The sequence below is a fragment of the Ascochyta rabiei genome, chromosome 15 (assembly GCF_004011695.2).
Source record: "Ascochyta rabiei chromosome 15, complete sequence".
Classification (NCBI taxonomy): Eukaryota; Fungi; Ascomycota; class Dothideomycetes; order Pleosporales; family Didymellaceae; genus Ascochyta; species Ascochyta rabiei.
In genome coordinates, this window is record NC_082419.1 from 310,466 (window position 1) to 329,999 (window position 19,534).

The following is a 19,534-nucleotide window of genomic DNA, read 5'->3' on the forward strand; positions in this document are numbered from 1 at the left end:
CAGGACGACACACGCTTGAGTGAAGCTGCGCGCCGCTCAATGATGCTGCTCTGGTCCACGTGAGAGTATGTGATTGCCCGTGTCGAGCTTCTTTCTCACCATTTGTGCTGTCCGCCAAAGATGCGCGTCGTAGCTGCCCTGCTCTGCGTTGTGTCACAGCAGGCCTGGATGGTGAACGCCAACGTCGAGAAGACAATTTTCCTCGGTCCCAGCGCTGTGACGCTGCCTGATATCCGCCCCAGCTTAGAAGACTTGCGCCTGCACTCGCTATCGAACCTTGAACCTATCCTGCCCACCCAGCTTCCGGTGCAGTTCCCCTCGCACACGAACCCCCACGGCATCGAGTCCTGGTACCTTCTGAGTGGCCTAGAAGAGGGCCGAAGATACGAGGTTCGCATATGCTGGCCAGCGACTGTGAGTCCTGTTGCTCTAATTTTCAAAACCATCTCAGGTATAGGCACATGTTGACGGTGCTGCAGTCACCAACAGACTTCTGGCTCGACACCTACTCAATCGCACAAGTCTTCGATACCCCAAACCTCATATCATCTCTCGCAAGCTACAGTGAACAATTGGCTGAGCCGCATCTCAAGAGTAGCTTGGACACGCAGAGAACGCTGAAAGAAGCCCAATCAATACTGTTCTTGAGAGTCCAGGCAGCAGCGTCGTATTACTCGACTAACCGCTCGTTGATGGAACGTCCGCCACTAGTCGATGTAGATATCAGTAAGTCACAGTATCGTTGCAGCAAGATAACCAAAAAGCTAACAAGCGCAGTTCTCGACCCCTTTCTCCTGAACGTCCTGCCTCGCTCTTTGGTACCGGTCGCTATATACATCACAGCTGTTGCTGTTGCAGCCTGGTTCATCTCAGGCTACCTTTATCGCTGGCTGCTCTCGGTCGTTGAGGAACCTCGCGAGAAGCCACATGCAGACTAAGGTCACGCCCAATTGCGGCGAACTGTCCGTCTGAGAGGGATCGCTGCTGCATCATTCGGTCGCTACGGACAAAACCTGCGCCCGGCATGACCTCTACTACTAGCGTGCTACCTACATCTCTGCTTCTTTCGTCAAGAATGTCGTCCTTCGATCGTCTTCCGGCCGAACTGCTGCTTGAGATATGGGAGCATCTTGATGTCAACTCGTCTATGCAGTTCGCACTTGCTTTGTTCCCAACGCTGCGCCGTCATAGTCTGATACCTCAGTTAACACTACCAACGTACATACGGATCATACGCGACAACATCCAGTACCGTACTCTTGGCGGAGATATCACAGAGCTGTTGGCGAGACTACCAATGGAACTTTGGCTACAGATAGCGGAGCTGGGAAATTCGAGAGATAATATCAGTTTGATGTTCGCTCTCGCTGGCCAGTTTTTCCGGTTCCAGGGACGAGCGAGCAAGGCGACGAAAACGAGGTTGCATGTTTGGAGTCGCCGGAAGCAGTGAGAGGCTTCGACTGATTTGATTCTGCTATCTCATGAGCCGGCGCTTGTCACACGTTGAACACCGTGCCCTATAAAATCAAAAGGCGACATATTTGTTCAAGATGATGCTACCCTAGCAGACATAGCTATTAAGGATGTTAAACGTATGCGCGAGAGCAAGCATTACGTTGATTGCCAACGGTATCTAAACTCACGTGGACAGCAAATAGAACCAAAAGGTCAGCTCCTTCATCAAGATGATACGTCGATCTGATAGATTTGTTGTCACTCGATATCTGAAGTGCTTGGCATACGATGACGTAACATTCTAGCACCCCACTCTCGGCGCCTCCCCTCGCTGCCATGTGTAAACGCCGGTGTTGTTGTCCGGACCTTTATTGCGTGTACTTGGACCAATCCATCATTGCCAGTTGCTCCAACCCTTGCCGGTATCGGTGTATAACCCTGCTGGATCATCACTCGCTCCAATCTCTACCCCTCACCAAAGTAGATATCCCACACTGCAACAACAATGGCGAAGCTTGACCTTACAATCCCAAATCTCAAGCTCAACGATGGCGCCTCAATCCCCATGCTGGGATACGGCACAGGTACAGCGTGGTATAAGACTGGTGACGAGTCTAAGATTGATCAGAGCATCATCGATGCTGTGAAGATGGCAATCAAACTGGGATACACGCATCTTGACGGAGCAGAGAGTACGTTCCAGTTCACTCTCAATTGCATCACGGCAGCTTCCTCTTTATAGCTTTATCATCTGCTGATACACCAATATAGTGTACAAGACAGAACAAGAATTGGGAACTGGTATCAAAGAGTCCGGCGTAGAGCGAGAGAAGCTCTTTGTGACTGGCAAGGTTGACAAGCCTAATGTCCACGACATCGAGGGCGCACTGCAAACAAGTTTGAAGAAGTTACAGCTGGACTACGTTGACCTGTATGAATGATTTGGAGCTCTTGTATGACCTCTACTGACCAAGTGCAGCTACCTCATTCACCAGCCATGGTTCGCGCAAACCGACGAAGACATTCAGAATGCCTGGGCACAGATGGAGGCCATCCAAGCCAAAGGTCTGGCGAAGTCGATTGGCGTTTCAAACTATGCTCCTGCTCACCTGAGAGCACTGTTGAAGACCTCCAAGGTGGTTCCAGCGTGTAACCAGATTGAGTTCCACCCTTACCTGCAGCGTACCGAGCTTCTGGCTCTGCACAAGCAGCATGGCATTGCCACAACGGCCTACGGTCCGCTCACTGCAGCTACAAAAGCTGTGCCAGGACCTTTGGACGACTACTTTGCGGCTTTGTCGAAGAAGTATGCTGTCGGCGCCGGCGAGATCTCCCTTAGGTGGTGCATCGACCAGGATATCGTGCCTATCACTACTTCATCGAAGGAGCAGAGACTCAGTGACTACCTGAGGGTTGCCACTTTCAAGCTCACGCCTAAGGAAATCCAGGAAATCAACAAGATCGGTCAGCAGAAGCATTTCCGTGGTTTCTGGCAGGTGAAGTTCGAAGACAGCGACAGGACTTAGATGCAGCGTTACCAGATTATGAACAAGAATGAAAGTACAGTGACGTACGGCTTGCCGTATTAGAGAGTTAAAGTCCAACACCCATGCATTTGTATCTAAAGTGGTAGGATATCTGGATATAAGCACGTGGTCACTCCACAGGTTAAGCGGTCAGCGGCAGCTTTGCAAAAGTAGTGCAAGTGTATACGTATTCAAACAACCGAAAGTCTTCATTATTATCTAAGATAACGGCTAAGATATTCCTAACTGCAGGAGGTATTGCTATTGTTTTTCTGCCACATGTTGCTGTTCAAGCTTTGGTGAAGGCTGGATTACGTAAGCGACAATCGCGAACATTCAGCGGAACAACTTTCTCGTCATCTCCACGACCTGCAACCTAACCCCATCGCGCGCACGCCCTACACCCCAGTCGCCACCACGCGTAAATCTAGGAACCAGTGCTGTTCAGATTCAAATTACCGATCTCACGCCATCGGGCGTTGCGCAACTGTGTAACAGTCGCCTTGAGGATCGCATCTCCAGCTACCCGTGCACGCAGCAGACACCAACATGTCGGGGGCAACTGCAGCAAAAGGAAAGAAGCAGGCAAACAAGAACGCCTATAGGCGCGCGAAGAAGAAGGCACATCGCTCTGTGAGCTCTTCCAAACCTAGAAATTGCTCCCGCAAAGCCATGCTAATGAAGACACAGGAGACACCATCCGAAGCTGGCGACTCTGCGCGTGAGAGCGAATCCGCTGAACCAGAAAGCGACACCAATAACGATGTACAGGCGGTGAAGTCTGCGGACTTGGTTGACGTCGACGACATCGCGAATCAGTACGATCTAGACAACCCGCTGTTCGAGCAGTATAAAGACATATTTGAGAAGTTTAGAGAACGAACTGAGGAGGAGGTTGCTACCAAAGACGAAGAAAAGCCGGAGATCTACTACAGCGACAATGACGACGTCAGCGAGGAAGAGGATGGCACACCAAAGATCTCTAAGAAACAGCGGAAGGCCATGAGCAAGCTCTCAGTTGCTCAGTTGAAGTCTTTGGTCAACAAACCCGAGCTGGTAGAATGGACTGACGTGTCTTCCTCGGACCCGCAGCTATTAGTGGCCATCAAAGGAGCCAAAAACGTCATCCCTGTACCGACGCATTGGTCTCTGAAGCGAGAGTACCTGTCCTCGAAGCGAGGTATCGAGAAGCCGCCTTTTGCGCTGCCGAAGTTCATTCAAGAGACTGGTATTGCCGAGATGCGTGATGCTGTCCTTGAGAAGCAGGCAGAGATGACGATGCGACAAAAGCAGCGTGAGCGCGTTCAAGGAAAGCTCGGCAAACTCGATATCGATTACTCGAAGCTTTACGACGCTTTCTTCCGACGACAGACGAAGCCCGAGTTGACACGGTACGGAGAGGTATATTACGAAGGCAAGGAGTTCGAGACCAACCTCGTGAACCTCAAGCCGGGCGAATTGAGCGAGGAGCTGAGAGAGGCCCTCGGCATGGCACCTGGCCACCCACCGCCATGGCTTATCAACATGCAACGTTTTGGCCCGTCACCTTCCTATCCCAACATGCGCATTCCCGGTGTCAATGCGCCCATTCCTCCAGGCGCTTCTTGGGGATTCCAGCCCGGCCAGTGGGGTAAACCTCCAACCGACGATGCCGGTCGACCGCTGTTTGGTGGCGATCTCTATGGTACCAGCGTTCTCGAGGAGCAGCAGCAGCCCACACACGAAGGTGAGCCCGTTGAGCGCACAACATGGGGCGTATTGCGCGCTGAAGGCGAGAGTGAGGACGAAGAGAGCGACGAAGAGGAGGATGAGGATGAAGAAGAGGAGGACGAAGAGGAGGACGCAAGTGGGATTCAGACGTCGATGACTGGCGCTGCATCTGCCATGCCATCGGAGATTGGTGGCACAGAAAGCATTGGTGGCGAGTTCACACTTCGCAAGCAGCGTAAAGGTATCGAAACCGAAGAACCAGGTGCACCGCGAAGCGCATACCAAGTCCTTCCTCAGAAGAACATTTCGGCATCGGGTTTCTTCGGTGGCGAGCACGCTTACGATCTCGATGCAGCGAAGAGGGACCAGCTCGGAGCGGCGCAGAGGAAACGAAAGGTGGGCGATGTTGACATCTCTGTGGACGTGGACCAGTTGGCGGATAGCGACAAGCTGGACAAGGATGCTCTGAAGAAGGAGTACGAGTCGAGGCAGCGAGCGGAAGCTGCAGGACAGTGGCAAAGCATTGATCAAGACGATCTGGCCGACATGATAGCGTCGGAGAGCAGAAAGAGGGTCAAGAGGGAATCAGAACGTGGTGGCAAGCGGTAGAAGGAGGAAGAGGTGGATCTCTGTACGAAAGAAGTCGCGGCTGCATGATTGGAGAGCTCAACGTTGAGCCGGCGTTATGGGGTTCCAAGGGGTTCTTAGGGTTCGCTGCCAGCATTGGGATACGGCGTTATGCACGACAGCCAGCAAGAACGTGTGCAATGAACAGAGTTGAGCTTCCGAAAGTCCAGTCTTGCCGGCTGATTGGGGGTGAGATGAAGCTCACAGTGACAAAGACGCCCCAGCTGGAAGATACGGCCACGATTGCGCGCCCGAATGAGCTGTTGCTGAGGATGCAGACGTTGCGAAGTGAAGCGGGAGGATAGCGACGTACTCGAGATTCGAGATTCGAGATTCGAGATTCGAGATTCGAGATTCAAGATTCAAGGTCCAAGGCTCAGATTCGAGATTCAAGATTCAAGATCCAAGGATCAGATTCAAGGTTCAAGGTTCAAGTGACGCGAACTGGTAGGAAAGTTGCGCAAAGACCATCACATCGTCCTGCAGCCAGTCGACGATCTACGGCCATGCACCACCGCCTACCTCTGCTTCGAACCTCCACGCCGCAGGTAGTGATCACCGATACAGTCGACAAGCGAGAGACGAGGCAGAAGAAGCTTGAGACGACGCTCGAAATAAGGTTTCCATGGCTCGTTGGTTCCACCGCGACCGCTGAGAGCTCGTGATCGACGTGCATACACGTGACGCAGGGCGTTGTTCGCGTGTCAAAGCCTTGGCCCGAACTTTCCACTTTCCACTTTCAACAGTCGACTTTCAACAGTCGACTTTCAACAGTCGACTTTCAACTTGGCTGCCCAGCTCGACCACGTACAATCGCCAGGCACCAGCACCAATCGTCCAGAACGCCATATATACGGGTAGAATCTCACTTGCTGTTCGTCACCGTGTGAGACTGTAGCAAGCAAGCAAGCAAGCAAGCAAGCAAGCAAGCAAGCAAGCAAGCAAGCAAGCAAGCAAGCTCCGAGTGGGTCGAGGCAATCATGGATCGAGACCGCGAGAGAGAGCGAGACCGAAGGTTTGTCAAGCCGACACCATCGTACGCGCGCCAACCGAGCAGCCCCCGCTTGCAGTGCACGCAACAAGCACCCTCGCGCAACAGCAACTGACTTGACGTGGTGCGCAGGGACGACCGGTACTCGAATACGTACAGACCACGTTCCCCCCGGCCCCGAAGCCGCTCCCCAGGGCCTCGCGCGGACAGCTACCGCGCAGGCCGATCGCCGCCCCGCCGCAGCTCTCCGCCTCCGCGACGAGGGTCGCCACCCCGCCGTGGTCTCGCCTCGGCCGACACGTACACGCCGGGAGGCAACAGTCGCCCGTCGCGGCCCAGGACTCGCTCGCCCGTCTTCAGGAGACGATCGCGCAGCCCGCGCCGAGACGACAGCTGGAGGGCCAGGCCGCGCTCGCCGCCCCGCCGCGCCTTCTCCCCGCGACGAGACGACTTCAGGAACGAGCGGGCGAGGTCGCCGCCCCGGAGAGACGGCTATGATTCGTACATCCGCTCGCCGCGCCCGCGCGAAAGGTCGCCGCCGCCCAGGACGCGTGAAGCCTCGCCCGCTAGGAGCAGGGGTGTGCGTTCGCCTGTGAGGGCGGCTCGATACGACGAGCCGCGCTCGCGCATCACCAGGTATGCACCGCCCACCGCTGCTGGAGCGAAGCCGCACATGGCTAACTGGACCAGTCCGAGACGCACTTCCCCTCCCCCCCGCGACAACCGTGACTTCCGCCGCCGCTCGCCCTCGCCGCGACGCGAGCGCGCCGACCCATACACAGCAGACACATGGCGAAGCCGCAGGTCGCCTTCAGCCCGGCCTGCATTCACCTCCAACGAACCCTCGGGCGTGCAGTCTGCGGCAACCTCGCGGAGGTCCTCCCCTCGACCGACCGTCCACCCCAGCAGGGCCGCTCTTGTAGACGACAGGCCAGCCAGAGAGCCCGTGTCCGCGCCCAGGTCGCCGTTCCGCGAACGAGAAAGCAGCAGAGCGCCCCGCGACAACTTCCGCGAGAGGGAGAGGGAGAGGGAGAGGGAGCGGGAGCGATCACCGCCTCGACGCAGGGAGGCCAGCCCGATGCGAGAAAGGAGTCCACCGCGGAGACGGGACGCCAGCCCTCCACGAGGACCAAGGGGCGACAGAGACAGGGAGTTTGCACCCCCTACTGGACCTTCGTCTGCCCGCCGCGACGGCGACTTCCCAAGGGCACCTCCTACAGGGCCGTCCAGCCGTAGCTATCCTTCGCCCGCCCTCTCACCGCCGGTTGGGCCTGCAAGCTCGGCACCGACGGCACCACCCGCCGGCCCTCGAGGCGGTAATCCCGCGCTCAGTGCGCCTACCAGGCCTCGCGGCGGCGGGCGAGGCGGCTATCCATACGACGCACCACGCGACTTCTCTGGCCCACCACGCCGGGGATCGTGGGGTGCTGGCCCTCGCGGCGGCGGTGAGTTCCGTGGTGGCTTTCGCGGTGGCTTCCACGACGGCCCTCCCTCAGGCCCTCGGGGCTCTGCGAGCGGGCCGTCGAGCTTCTCAGCCACGTTCCGCGGCTCCAACAACTCGACCGCGACGACGTATCCGCGCACCATGCGTTTCCGGGACCATCTTGCTGATTTGCCCAAGGAGATGCCAGGAGGCCAGAGGGCGCCTGAGGTGTACGACAAGAGCAAGATCCTGCGACTGGAAGAGGAGGCCAGGAAGCTGCGTGACCTTATCGACAAGAAGGAAGACGCGAAGAGAGCCAAGCTTCGGGAGTGGGATGCGCTGGAGAGGGATGCCGAGACGGCGCAGCTTCGCGTCGATCTGGCAGAGCAGTCGTTGAGAAACCTGAATGGCGAGACGGAGGTCGGAGGGGCTGCTTTCTAGTGGCGAGCAGCACTCGGTGGTTGGAACTGCGCTGTGCGGGGAGAGCCAGGGCAGGGCATCGGTGGTGCCATGTTTTGTGTACGATGGCTCTTGGAAGAGCTGCTTCTTGCATAGGTCGTTGGTGTGGTAGCATAGTAGCGGGCGCAGGGGTTGGCAGCATGTCCAGAACGATATCGAGATCTTGACCTTGACGTTGTTGTCATTTATGCATGTCTTTGCACGTCTTTGCATGTCTTTGCATGTCTTTGCATGTCTTTGCATGTCTTTGCATGTCTTTGCACGTCTTTGCATGTCTTTGCACGTCTTTGCATGTCTTTGCACGTCTTTGCATGTCTTTGCACGTCTTTGCATGTCTTTTGGCCCGTTCACAGCCACAGCCACGGTCTCGTCCTCCAGCATTCGTCGCCGGTGGTCACTCACCTCGGCGCCTCGCTGGGCTGCTGGCGGATTTCCTCCAATGGCGATTGGCCCACGCATCCCCACCGCGATCCCTGCCGTGACTCGCAGCTGCCGGCCGCGCCAACTTTTTCCCACTCAACGCCTCCAACGTGCTCGACCGAGGTCTCTTCGTCCGCGGTCGCAGAAATGGTGGGCACCAAGGTAGGACCAGGCGCACGAGCACCGAGGGCAGAGGAAGAGCATCGTCCCTAACATGCGCACAGGAAGCGCCAAAAGCCACCCCCAAAGCTCCCCCGCGCGGGGCAGCGCGGGCGAAAGCAGCGGCAGCAGCAGCAGCAGCAGCAGCCACAGACGGCAGCGTGCAGGACGCAGACGCAAGCAACGGAGGCCCCGTGGGCGCTGAGAGCGCGGCTGCAGACGGACAGCCGCCCGCAGACGTCAACCCGAACGCCGCCCTGTCCGCCGAAGCCACGCGCAAGCGCAAGGCGCCCCTCAACACGCAGGCCAAGGACGAGTTCGCCGCCCTCCTCGAGCCCTTCTACTACGGCAAGCGCCTCGATGAGCCCATCAACACCGCCCGCGACAAGTGGAACCTGCTGCCCGCCTTCCTCAAGGTCAAGGGCCTGGTCAAGCAGCACGTCGACTCGTACAACCACTTCGTCGACGTCGAGCTCAAGAAGATCATCAAGGCCAACCGTTTCGTGCGCAGCGACTTCGACCCCAAGTTCCTCCTCGAGTACACCGACATCCGCGTGCTGTCGCCCAACCGCCAGGAGGAAGATGACCTCGAACACCACCACAGTACCATTACCCCGAACGAGTGCCGTCTGAGAGACATGACCTATGCCGCGCCCATTGTCGTCGACATCGTCTACACACGAGGCAACGCAAAGGTCAAGCGGACCGGCATCAAGATCGGAAGGATGCCCATCATGTTGAAGAGCAACAAGTGCGTGCTGGCCGCCAAGAACGATCGCGAGATGGCCGTCATGGAGGAGTGTCCGCTGGACCCTGGAGGCTACTTCATCACCCGCGGGCAGGAGAAGGTCATTCTGGTCCAAGAGCAGCTGAACAAGAACCGTGTGATTGTGGAGAGCGCAAAGGGAATCATGCAGGCTAGCGTTACGAGTTCGACGCACGAACGACGCACCAAGACATATGTCATCCAGAAGAAGGGGCTCATGTTCCTGAGGCACAACACACTCTCCGAGGAGGTTCCTGTTGTGTTTGCGCTAAAGGCATTGGGTGTGCACTCTGACAAGGAGATCTTGCTCATGGTGGCTGGAGACGACAGCGCGTACCAGGACAGCTTCGCCATCAACTTCGAGGCATGCGCAAGAGAGGGAATTCACACGCAAGAAAAAGCCTTGGAGTATATCGGACACCGTGTGCGGTTGACGAAGAAGCCACTCGGCGCGTCGCGCATGCGCAACTACCATCTCGAGGCCATTGAATGCTTGTCCAACGTCATCCTGCCGCACGTTCCAGTCGTTGGCACAAATTACCGGCCAAAAGCTCTCTACGTTGCCTTGATGGCACGCAGAGTCCTCATGGCGATGCAAGACTCCAAGCTGGTCGACGATCGTGATTACGTCGGAAACAAGCGTCTCGAACTCTCCGGGCAGATGTTGTCCCTTCTTTTCGAAGACCACTTTAAGCGCTTCAACCATGACTTCAAGCTCAGCATCGACAAAGTCTTGAAGAAGCAGAACCGCGCCCAGGAATTCGATGCTTTCTCGCACTTCAGCGTACACAAGAACCACATCACCATGGGTATTGAGCGTGCCATCGCCACCGGAAACTGGAGCTTGAAGCGTTTCAAGATGGAAAGAGCCGGTGTCACGCACGTCCTCAGTCGACTTAGTTACATTGCTGCGCTGGGTATGATGACGAGAATCAGTTCGCAGTTCGAAAAGACGCGAAAGGTGTCCGGACCTCGTGCGCTGCAGCCAAGTCAGTTTGGCATGCTATGCACGTCTGATACGCCCGAAGGAGAGGCGTGTGGTCTCGTCAAAAACTTAGCGCTGATGACGCATATCACAACTGAAGACGATGAGGGGCCGGTGCGGAAGATTGTTTTCCTGTTGGGCGCGGAAGATATCTGCTCACAGACTGGAGAAGAGATCCACGCGGAAGGTGTGTACTCTGTGTGCCTGAATGGTACGCCAATCGCCGTCACAGACACGCCCAAGCGATTCCTGAATAGCTTCCGAAAGCTCAGGCGAATGGGTCGCATCTCGGAATTCACCAGCATCCACATTGATCACGATCATTGTGAAGTCCACATCGCTACAGACGAAGGTCGTATCTGTCGGCCAATGATTATCGTAGAGAACGAGCGCTCCAAAGTCACATCGCGATACCTCAAGGCTCTGCGAAAGGGTACCATGGAGTTCGAGGACTTCTTGACAAGAGGGCTCGTGGAGTATCTGGATACGAACGAGGAGAACGATACCAACATTGCGTTGTCTGAAAAGGATATCAACCAGCACACCACACATCTCGAGATCGAACCCTTCACCATCCTTGGTGCCGTCGCTGGTCTCATCCCATACCCACATCACAACCAGTCACCTCGCAACACCTACCAGTGTGCCATGGGTAAACAAGCTATTGGCGCCATTGCCTACAACCAGTTCAACAGGATAGATACCTTACTCTACCTGATGGTCTACCCTCAACAGCCCATGGTCAAGACAAGAACCATCGAACTCACCAAATATGATAAACTGCCCGCTGGTCAGAACGCCACTGTCGCAGTCATGTCATACTCGGGCTACGATATTGAAGATGCGCTCATTCTAAACAAAGCCTCCTGTGACCGCGGTTTCGGTCGCTGTCAAGTCATGAAGAAGCACGTCACACCTCTCAAAACCTACGCCAACGGCACATCTGACCGCATCAACGCCGGTGCCCTTGATACAAACAAACAGGAACACCAAGCTATCGGCGCAGATGGAATCGCCCAGGTTGGTGCTCGCTTGGAAGCCGGCGACGCCTACCTCCTCAAGTCCATTCCCACTGACACCGCGGGTCCGGCCTCGAACCAGTACAAGGACAAGCCCGAGCGATACAAGCTGCCGGATTGCTCATACATCGATAAAGCATGTATTACCGAGAACGAAGCCGGAACCACGCTCATCAAGCTCCTGATGCGACAGACACGACGCCCCGAACTCGGCGACAAATTCTCCTCCCGTCACGGCCAGAAAGGAACAACAGGTCTTATTGTCCAACAGGAAGACATGCCCTTCAATGACGCCGGTATCTGCCCAGACATCATCATGAACCCTCACGGTTTCCCGTCGCGTATGACGGTCGGGAAAATGATGGAACTGCTCTCTGGGAAAGCCGGTGTACTCAACGGAACGCTCGAATACGGTACCGCGTTCGGCGGAAGTAAAGTCGAGGACATGTCCGAGATCCTGGTCAGCAATGGATTTTCTTACACTGGTAAGGACTACCTAACGTCAGGTATCACGGGAGAGGCGCACCAGTTCTACACGTTCTTCGGTCCGATCTATTACCAGAAACTCAAGCACATGGTGCAGGACAAGATGCACTCCCGCGCACGAGGCCCACGCGCCATCTTGACCCGCCAACCAACAGAAGGTCGAGCCAGGTCTGGAGGTCTGCGTCTCGGAGAAATGGAGCGCGATTGCCTCATCGCCTACGGTGCGAGTCAGTTGCTGCTCGAGCGGTTGATGATCAGCTCCGACGCCCATGACGTCGACGTTTGCGAAAAGTGTAAGTCTTCTCGTCTCCTCTTGTTATCCACAGATATTCTCAAGTACTGACTATCCGCAGGCGGCCAGATGGGCTACTCGGGCTACTGCAAGCTCTGCGAGAGCGAAAAAGCAGTCCGCCGCATTACAATGCCCTACGCGGCCAAACTGCTCATCCAAGAATTGGGCAGCATGAATGTCAAGGTCACGATTGGACTGGAAGACGAGTTTCCCCGACACATGGACTAGGTAGCGGATCCATTCTATTTTGTTAAGAAAAAAGGCTGTCTTGGCGGGGAGGGTGCATAGCGCTGGCGCAATGGGATTTTTTTGCCTTTCCTTCTTCTGAGTTCTGAATTACGTCTTCTGATACAGAAATCACACACCTTACTCTGTATGCTCAACTCGCTCTTGCCTTGAGATATCAAACTACTACACTCCGCGCCCCGCGGCCTTCCTGGCGGCTGCGTCCAAAGGTGCCTGGGGAGTGTTGCGCAGCGCTGTTTCCACGCGCCGCCAAGTTCTCGCAGGGCAGATGTGCTGACGGCACCCAAAGTGGAAGTGACGTCTCAAGAGATCAACCGAATCCGGCTAGAGCTGGTCCACTTCAACCTCCTCTGTTCGAACTTCGGTCTGCTGGACTATCAGCTTCCATCTACTTACGATCTGGGATTCTCGTCTTTTGAATCTTGAGATGGCATCCGAGGCCCCATTACGGAAAATCAAGACTGGCGCTCGAGCCAATACTCCAACTGGGCGCTTCGTCGACGCTAGCCCTTGAGTTTGTTTGCTTGACTCCAGAATACGATACGTACCACTTGCCTTGGCTGATACCGAAACGATCAGGCTTCGTCCTGCGAGATGTGCGCGTGGAGCTTTCTAACGCTTTACTATCTGCTGTTGTTCAGCTCAGGTCGGCTAGCATCTCCACGTTGTCAAGCGGCAGCTGTCTTTGAGAGCTACTGTGTTTGTTCCGAAATGCCGATTGTGCCAACCTTCATGCTAAAAGGTTCCATGGTGTGGTGACATGTACACGCCGTGTAGGCTAGGGCGCAAGAGGTGGAGAGCTCGAGGGCGATGTGTGGCGCCGCTGGCGCGGTTACGTGCTGCTGAGGCTTGGAAAGGGATCTACTGCCTACGAAAGCTGGTGTTGAACCTGAGCTTTTGCGTATCTAAATTCTAACTCTCTTGCGTTACATCAGCTCATTCTTTTGCTTCAAGCATGCCTTGATGGTAAGAGCCGCCTGTGGTGGGAGAGGTTGCCTCCGTAGCTGCGGCCGAGACTCAAAAAATGCTAAAAGTTAGGCAGCACAGCTATATTCGCCTTCAGGGAGCTTAGCCGTGAACTAAGCTTCTCCGCGATCAAAGGGCTGAGTCGCTATTCGGTGTTTCATATGGAGGTATGCATTGGCAGACCAACACGCGGACAAGGCGGGTCTCTCCCACGCAGGCGATTTCACAGCCACCTCTAAAAATGGTACTTAGCTCGCTGGCTTTTCTTCTTCCCCCCTTCGCAACACAGCTTTGTCATCACCAAATATTAAAGCTCAAGCTATGAACTAGCGACGACCTTGGTGATTCTCCACCTAGAACTTGTGTCCTGAAACTTCGACACCGTGCTTTGCGGGTTAGCTTTCTGAACTTCTGAGCAGCCCTTCCTTGCGCCTCCAAATCTGTACAAGTATGCACCCCCACCTGATCGTAAGTCGAGCATGTGGTAACCACTCTTAAAGCTAGATTGGATCCCATCCTGTTATTTCAGGTCGCAGTGGCAGAGTCTTTGAGACACCCAAACAATGTAAGCTGGATGTCTCTCTAACCTAGCATATCTGCTGAACTTTCTGCCGCAACCCATCTAGAGTGTTAGCTTACCATTCTCCGGATTGCCCCACTCTCCATCATGAACCTGGATGTCCATCTTGATGAGCTCATGCTCGAAATCTGTCGAGACCTGATCAGCGACTCCGAAAGACTGCCCGCCCTGACCCGAGTGTCACGTAACATCCGCCGCCGCGCTTTCGAGGTCCTTATGAACAACTGCACTATCGATTTGTCTTCCAGCAGAAATCAAATCATTCACAGCGTAATGGCACACTTGTTTGCTCTCGTACACGACACTACTGTACCTGTGCCAGACGTGGCCATTGAGAGTACAGGGGATCCACTCGTGGACAAGCTCGTGAAGTATGCATCCAAGTTCAAGACTCCCAAGATCGACGCATTCGATCGCCACTGTATTCGATCTACCGTCAGCGGCTCAGTACTTTTACAGTACATATCGGCCGTACAGGTGCTGGAGAGTGCCACCATGTACGGAGCTAAGTCATGGAAGTCGAAATTCAGACGGGGCAAGATGGAAGACCTTCTGCGCTTTCTTCTGCGTGTCACGCGACACATCAGCACTCTAGAGATGGGACGCTCTTTGGAATGGATGGGTCAAGGTGGCATACAAGGCATGTGTCCTATGCTTCATGCACTCAAACTCGATTGTATTATTCGCCAGTCCTTTTCACACAAGTGCTGTAACTTCATTCAGCTTTTGACCACGAAGATGCTTGAATTCACTCGCAAGGGCGTAAAAAATTAGACGTTTCAGTTTCATGGGACTCAACTACTTGTGAAAAACCCTCCGCTTTATGGGCCGTTGGGTATCCCCGATGGGCTTGCAGAAAGCGATTCGGGCGTGTCGTGAACTCGAGAACCTTCGAATACTCGCTCGATTTCGATCGCTGGTCGAAGCACATCTCGTCGAGGCTGCGGCACAACTTAGCTCATCTGATCTCCGCCCTGCTCGCGAATTACCAGGATATGCTCAGGCATCTTACTGTCTTTGACTTGGAGGCTCAGGCGCGCGGCCTATGCCAGGACGTGGATCGCCTCTCTCAGGTCACAGTTCTGAGGACGTTGGCTATCAACCACCATCATCTGCATTCTCGCCCCAGAGGCGGCTACGCCGCCCCGTGTATAGCTGCTCTCAGCTCTCCCACAAGACCCCGGCTTCCCTTCTGCTGTCGCTTCCACCATCTCTCCAGAGGCTGGAGCTGCAAGTATGTAACCAAACATTGATCACAGGCACGCTCCTCGATTTCTCACACGGCATGGACATCTTCAGTGCTCTCCCGAGCCTCCGCACCATCAGGACAACGTTCGAGCGCCCCCTTGGGTCCTCCCCGCGTGACGAGGAGCAGGAGCCGAGGGGTTTGATTCCAAGACTGAACGCACATGGAAGCTGCACGGCGCTACAACAAGCTGCCCACCGCGTTCCCAGAGCTTACCTGATGCAGTTCGTGCCTGGTCCTGAGCCTCGGCGGCGTCCTTCCTGAGAGTCAGCCGACGTCGCCGTCCTGGACACGGTTCACTGGCTGCGACCTTTAGCTTGCCATCGCTGCTTCTCCAAGTCAAGCGTCTTCTTCGAGACCTCCGGCGATGCTCAGCCCAACTGACCCACACTTCTGTTCTTCCTTCGATTTGTTCTTGTACTTTCCGTCACAGACGACAACTGCATTGCGGCTGCTCACCTGGACCATCGCAGACCCTGGTGTGGCGAATACCTGTGCTTTCTTCTCTTCTGCAACGACTGAAGGGCTTCAGAAGTGTTCAGATAAAAAAGGGCTTATTTGTGAAGCTGTACGGCGACCTCCACAGGGCGTTCCAGTTTTGTGCACGTCACTACAACGAGTAGTATCCATGCTCTGAGCAGGGGGTTTTCTAGTTCTATATCCATGAGTGTAGGTGGTATGTAGACAAGGAAAGAACATCACAATAGCATGCAGGTTACGTTGCAAAGCTGATGTGATTTTGAGTGACTCTACCTTAATTTCTACAATGTCTATAGTCTATCCTTTACGACTCCTTGAACGGACACCCTTTGTCGGCACTTTGACTCTTCGTCTTCTCCTTCACGACCTTCCACGTCAAGTCCATGAGCCTTTCGCCAAGCTCGACGTCGTTCGCCTTGTCACTGCCCTTCTCTACAGTGGCAGGCGGGCAGATGTACTGACCGCTCTTCTCAGTTGTAGTAGCAGCGTACATGGTCGATACCGCGCCCTCGAACTGAGTCTTCTTGAACGGCGCAAGACCAACACTCATGGCGTATCCACCAAGTGGGAAGGCCTCGTGGATATGCTCCGTGGACTGTCTGGTCTCGACAATACCAGGGTGGATGGCGTTGGCAAGGATATTTGGGTGTTGAGAGGTGAGGTGGCGATTGAGGTACTTTGCGTACAAGAGCGCTGCGAGCTTGGAGCGTCCGTACTGCGGTTGTGCGCCGAGGTCGGTGTTGAGCTCGTCGACAGAGGCGAATTGCGTGTCGCTGGGTGTTTGCTCGTGAAGGTTTGAAGATGTGCATACAATGCGGACCTTATCGCCGTTCTTTGCTGTCTCCTTGAGGATGGGGAGCAAATGCGAAGTAAGTACGACGTGGCCGAAATGGTTCGTTGCCATGTGTAGGTCGACACCATTCTTGGCGAGCTGGTATGTCATGATTCCGCGTGCGGCATTGTTAATCAGGATGTCAATTCTGTCTGTCTGCTCGGCGATCTTGAAGGCCGTGCGACCGGTCTCTTCCCAATCCGAAAGGTCACACTTCATCCATACTACACGTTTGGCCTTGTCCTCACCCATCTCCTCTTTTATAGCGTTGATGGCGTCGGCGGAGATGTCATCGGACTTGGAAAGGATGAAGAGCTTCTTGATGTTCTTGGAGAGCAGAGTGTGTGTGCAGCCATAGCCAATGCCTTCTGAGCCACCAGTGACAACGGCAACCTTGCCAGTCAAATCTGGAACAGCATCGAGCGAGAATTGGTTCTCTGGTGATGCCATTTCATTTCCAGGGATAATCTTGCCGAGGTTCTCGGAGATGGTGTTCTTGATGGCCTCCATACCGGGTATTTGTGATTTCTGTGAGACGGGTGCTTTGAGGCGGTCTGTGTTCTCAGTAGAGTAGAGTCGGGACGACAGAAGAGTTGTAAATGCTCGCACGTGTGATGTTTGTATAGCTGTGCTTCTCAGTGAAAGAGCAGGTCTTAGTAACTTTGAAGATTGCATGATTGGAGGTCAGCTTAAATCTCATAAGAACAGGTATGTCGCTGGACCCCATCGAATCTGGCGTACACAAAGAGGACCCCATCATGACGTGCACATCCAATAGCAGTCGCCCTGATGTATCCAGCCTTCCCAGTGTGGAGTGAACAGCAGACGCATGATTTCGTGATGACGCCGTGATGTCGATCGACCCTAGCGCGGCGCTAGCGTGTCGCCTATCGATACCGTGCGGGTAGCTCTTGCTCCACGCGACGACGCCACGACGCGCTCTGTTTGTGTACTCCGCGGGGTGATCTTAGCTCGACCAGAGCTTGGAACCATGAGCACCGATCCGCTCCCTCCCGAGCCTCTCGAAGTCCAAGCCGCACGCCAGGTCCGCATTGATAGCGACATAATCAAACTTTGCTGCAAGCCTAAACCTCCGTACACCATACCGACAGTCCACGGTATCGGGCTGTACACGCATGTAGCAGGTCCCAAGATTGTACAACAAAACCCGCACGGCATCTATGCCGATAGAGACGATGGCGAGGTTGCTTTGCTACCGCTCGGTGGCCCTCACAAGATCTTACCCAGCAAATCACTAAACAAGGAGGTAGCAGCGATTTACAAAAAGTTACAAGATGCCGTTCAGGCCGAAGAGAAGATATGGAACGACATGAGGGCTGCTGCTGAAGCCAAGGGTGAAGCTGCCAAAGACGCATACAAGATGAGCCTCGAGACTCTCAAGAAGAAATACGGCGATATCAACACACCAACATCAGAGAGCGCAAAGCTACAGCAAGACCACTCGCAACAAAACAAGCGGAGACTCTCTGAAGCAGTGGGCAGTGGAACGGACGAGGTACTGAAGAGGAGAAGAGTCAGCTTTGCTCAGCACTCAGAGGCTCGACAGCAAAGTACTGATGTATCTATGGGCGGAACAGGTACGCATGAGGAGAAGCAAGAACGTGCGAGCAAGGCCGGTAATATGTACGAGGCCTATCGAGACCCACGAAGACAAGGGCGCTGAGAGTACTGTGGATGTCGAAGGCATTGTCGAGCATAGCCAGGTCTGATTTGGGGGGTGTTTTAAGCGTTCTTGGTCACAGCGGTTCCAGCAAATACCCGGATGGCGTAACTCTCTTACTATTGCCACTTGAATTGATTGATCATTTTAAATGCCAGCCGCCGCATTTTTTACAACCAACCATGGTGCAAACTGGATGTTTGCCAAGGCCATATTGATTCCACTAAGTCCGTTCTAAAAGTCTTCGCTGAACGTCTCTCAACAAGAAGCCAGATTAAAACATGTTTTGATAACGTAGGCCTTAGCTAGCGCACTGAGCTTACACAGCCCTCTTTTCCGATTTGGTTTGCCTGTGCCTTCCATTCCCAGGTAGATCATTACTACAAGAACCATGAACTCGCATACAGACTTTTGGTTACCCAACTCTCGTACCCGAGTACAGGTTGATCGTTGGCCACGTATGAAGTGAGAAGCTCAATGAAGATTCACCATTGCGAACAATATTGCCACCGAAGCCGTCACGAGCTGCCCAATCCCAACCGACAAACTCTAATCTCCTAAGAAGATACCAAAAATGACAACAATGATCCAGATCAAAGCAATCACAATACAGGTGCGGGGCAGTTCCAAGAGAAAGCGTTCAGTCTGCAAATCAAGCACGAGCTCGATGCCGGGCAGTGCTTCGAATGATCCGCTCGGGTTTTTATGACTCGGAACCTCGAAGCGACTGCTTCAGAGTTTAGCGACGACATGAGAAGATTGAATAATTAACCCACCAGCTATCAAGGATGGTGCTCTCTTGCGCTATATCATCCAAAGTTTGCAAAGTTTGCGCTCTCGCTGGGTACAACGCACAGTCTTTGATCAAGCATCGCCGTTTCATTTTGTAATTCGACGGCTATTGGCTTCTATGTCGACTTTGATGCATTCGTCTCCATGCAAATCGCGTCTTAATTCACAAATCTCGGTGTGCCAGCCATTATGGCAACAAGGATCGAACTCCAAGACATAGTTGTTGCGTTTAGAGTAGGTTGAGCTGTGAAGATCTAACGAGGCTGCAGAACCATGTGTGTAACCTAAGTCAGTCTGATTGAATTGTTGGCTTTACTGGTCTGGAGCACTGCCACTGGCCCGATCTGCAGCCTCATCCATGGCGTTTATGGGGCGCTTAGCGTATCGCAAGGC

General features: G+C 54.4%; 8 protein-coding genes across 9 annotated transcripts, besides 9 other annotated features; 7 read left to right on the forward strand and 1 right to left on the reverse strand.

Moving 5' to 3' along the window:
- Positions 1-120: 120 nt before the first annotated feature.
- EKO05_0008553 (uncharacterized protein) lies at positions 121-938 on the forward strand (the record flags this gene model as incomplete). Its single annotated transcript, XM_038941609.1, has 3 exons — positions 121-414; positions 480-726; positions 778-938. The coding sequence occupies 3 exons, from the start codon at positions 121-123 to the stop codon at positions 936-938; spliced, it is 702 nt and encodes a 233-aa protein (XP_038796093.1).
- Positions 939-1,960: 1,022 nt separating this feature from the next.
- On the forward strand, positions 1,961-2,981 carry EKO05_0008554 (2-dehydropantolactone reductase; the record flags this gene model as incomplete). Its single annotated transcript, XM_038941673.1, has 3 exons — positions 1,961-2,147; positions 2,227-2,386; positions 2,435-2,981. The coding sequence occupies 3 exons, from the start codon at positions 1,961-1,963 to the stop codon at positions 2,979-2,981; spliced, it is 894 nt and encodes a 297-aa protein (XP_038796094.1).
- A 549-nt stretch (positions 2,982-3,530) lies between these two features.
- Positions 3,531-5,300, forward strand: EKO05_0008555 (uncharacterized protein; the record flags this gene model as incomplete). The annotated part of the gene is made up of 2 exons (XM_038941769.1): positions 3,531-3,614; positions 3,672-5,300. The coding sequence occupies 2 exons, from the start codon at positions 3,531-3,533 to the stop codon at positions 5,298-5,300; spliced, it is 1,713 nt and encodes a 570-aa protein (XP_038796095.1).
- Positions 5,301-5,631: 331 nt separating this feature from the next.
- Positions 5,632-5,682: a tandem repeat.
- Positions 5,683-5,753: a tandem repeat.
- Positions 5,754-6,038: 285 nt separating this feature from the next.
- Positions 6,039-6,106: a tandem repeat.
- A 108-nt stretch (positions 6,107-6,214) lies between these two features.
- Positions 6,215-6,277: a tandem repeat.
- Positions 6,278-6,298: 21 nt separating this feature from the next.
- Positions 6,299-8,173, forward strand: EKO05_0008556 (uncharacterized protein; the record flags this gene model as incomplete). Of its 2 annotated transcripts, none has more annotated exons than XM_038941740.2 (3): positions 6,299-6,354; positions 6,442-6,945; positions 7,000-8,173. In XM_038941740.2, 3 exons carry the CDS (start codon positions 6,299-6,301, stop codon positions 8,171-8,173), a joined length of 1,734 nt encoding a protein of 577 aa, XP_038796096.2. The 2 variants fall into 2 exon arrangements, with proteins under 2 accessions (XP_038796096.2, XP_059493311.1); XM_059637328.1 differs by having other exon boundaries at positions 6,299-6,333.
- Positions 6,537-6,588: a tandem repeat.
- Positions 7,042-7,079: a tandem repeat.
- Positions 7,322-7,354: a tandem repeat.
- Positions 8,174-8,379: 206 nt separating the features above from the next.
- Positions 8,380-8,530: a tandem repeat.
- Positions 8,531-8,758: 228 nt separating this feature from the next.
- Positions 8,759-12,546, forward strand: EKO05_0008557 (DNA-directed RNA polymerase; the record flags this gene model as incomplete). The annotated part of the gene is made up of 3 exons (XM_038941564.1): positions 8,759-8,773; positions 8,836-12,319; positions 12,380-12,546. 3 exons carry the CDS (start codon positions 8,759-8,761, stop codon positions 12,544-12,546), a joined length of 3,666 nt encoding a protein of 1,221 aa, XP_038796097.1.
- Positions 8,889-8,918: a tandem repeat.
- A 1,651-nt stretch (positions 12,547-14,197) lies between the features above and the next one.
- Positions 14,198-14,884, forward strand: EKO05_0008558 (uncharacterized protein; the record flags this gene model as incomplete). Its single annotated transcript, XM_038946567.1, has 1 exon — positions 14,198-14,884. One exon carries the CDS (start codon positions 14,198-14,200, stop codon positions 14,882-14,884), a length of 687 nt encoding a protein of 228 aa, XP_038796098.1.
- Positions 14,885-16,140: 1,256 nt separating this feature from the next.
- Positions 16,141-17,343, reverse strand: EKO05_0008559 (uncharacterized protein; the record flags this gene model as incomplete). Its single annotated transcript, XM_038946568.1, has 1 exon — positions 16,141-17,343. One exon carries the CDS (start codon positions 17,341-17,343, stop codon positions 16,141-16,143), a length of 1,203 nt encoding a protein of 400 aa, XP_038796099.1.
- Positions 17,344-17,659: 316 nt separating this feature from the next.
- On the forward strand, positions 17,660-18,352 carry EKO05_0008560 (uncharacterized protein; the record flags this gene model as incomplete). The annotated part of the gene is made up of 1 exon (XM_038946569.1): positions 17,660-18,352. The coding sequence occupies one exon, from the start codon at positions 17,660-17,662 to the stop codon at positions 18,350-18,352; it is 693 nt and encodes a 230-aa protein (XP_038796100.1).
- Between the last annotated feature and the right edge of the window lie 1,182 nt (positions 18,353-19,534).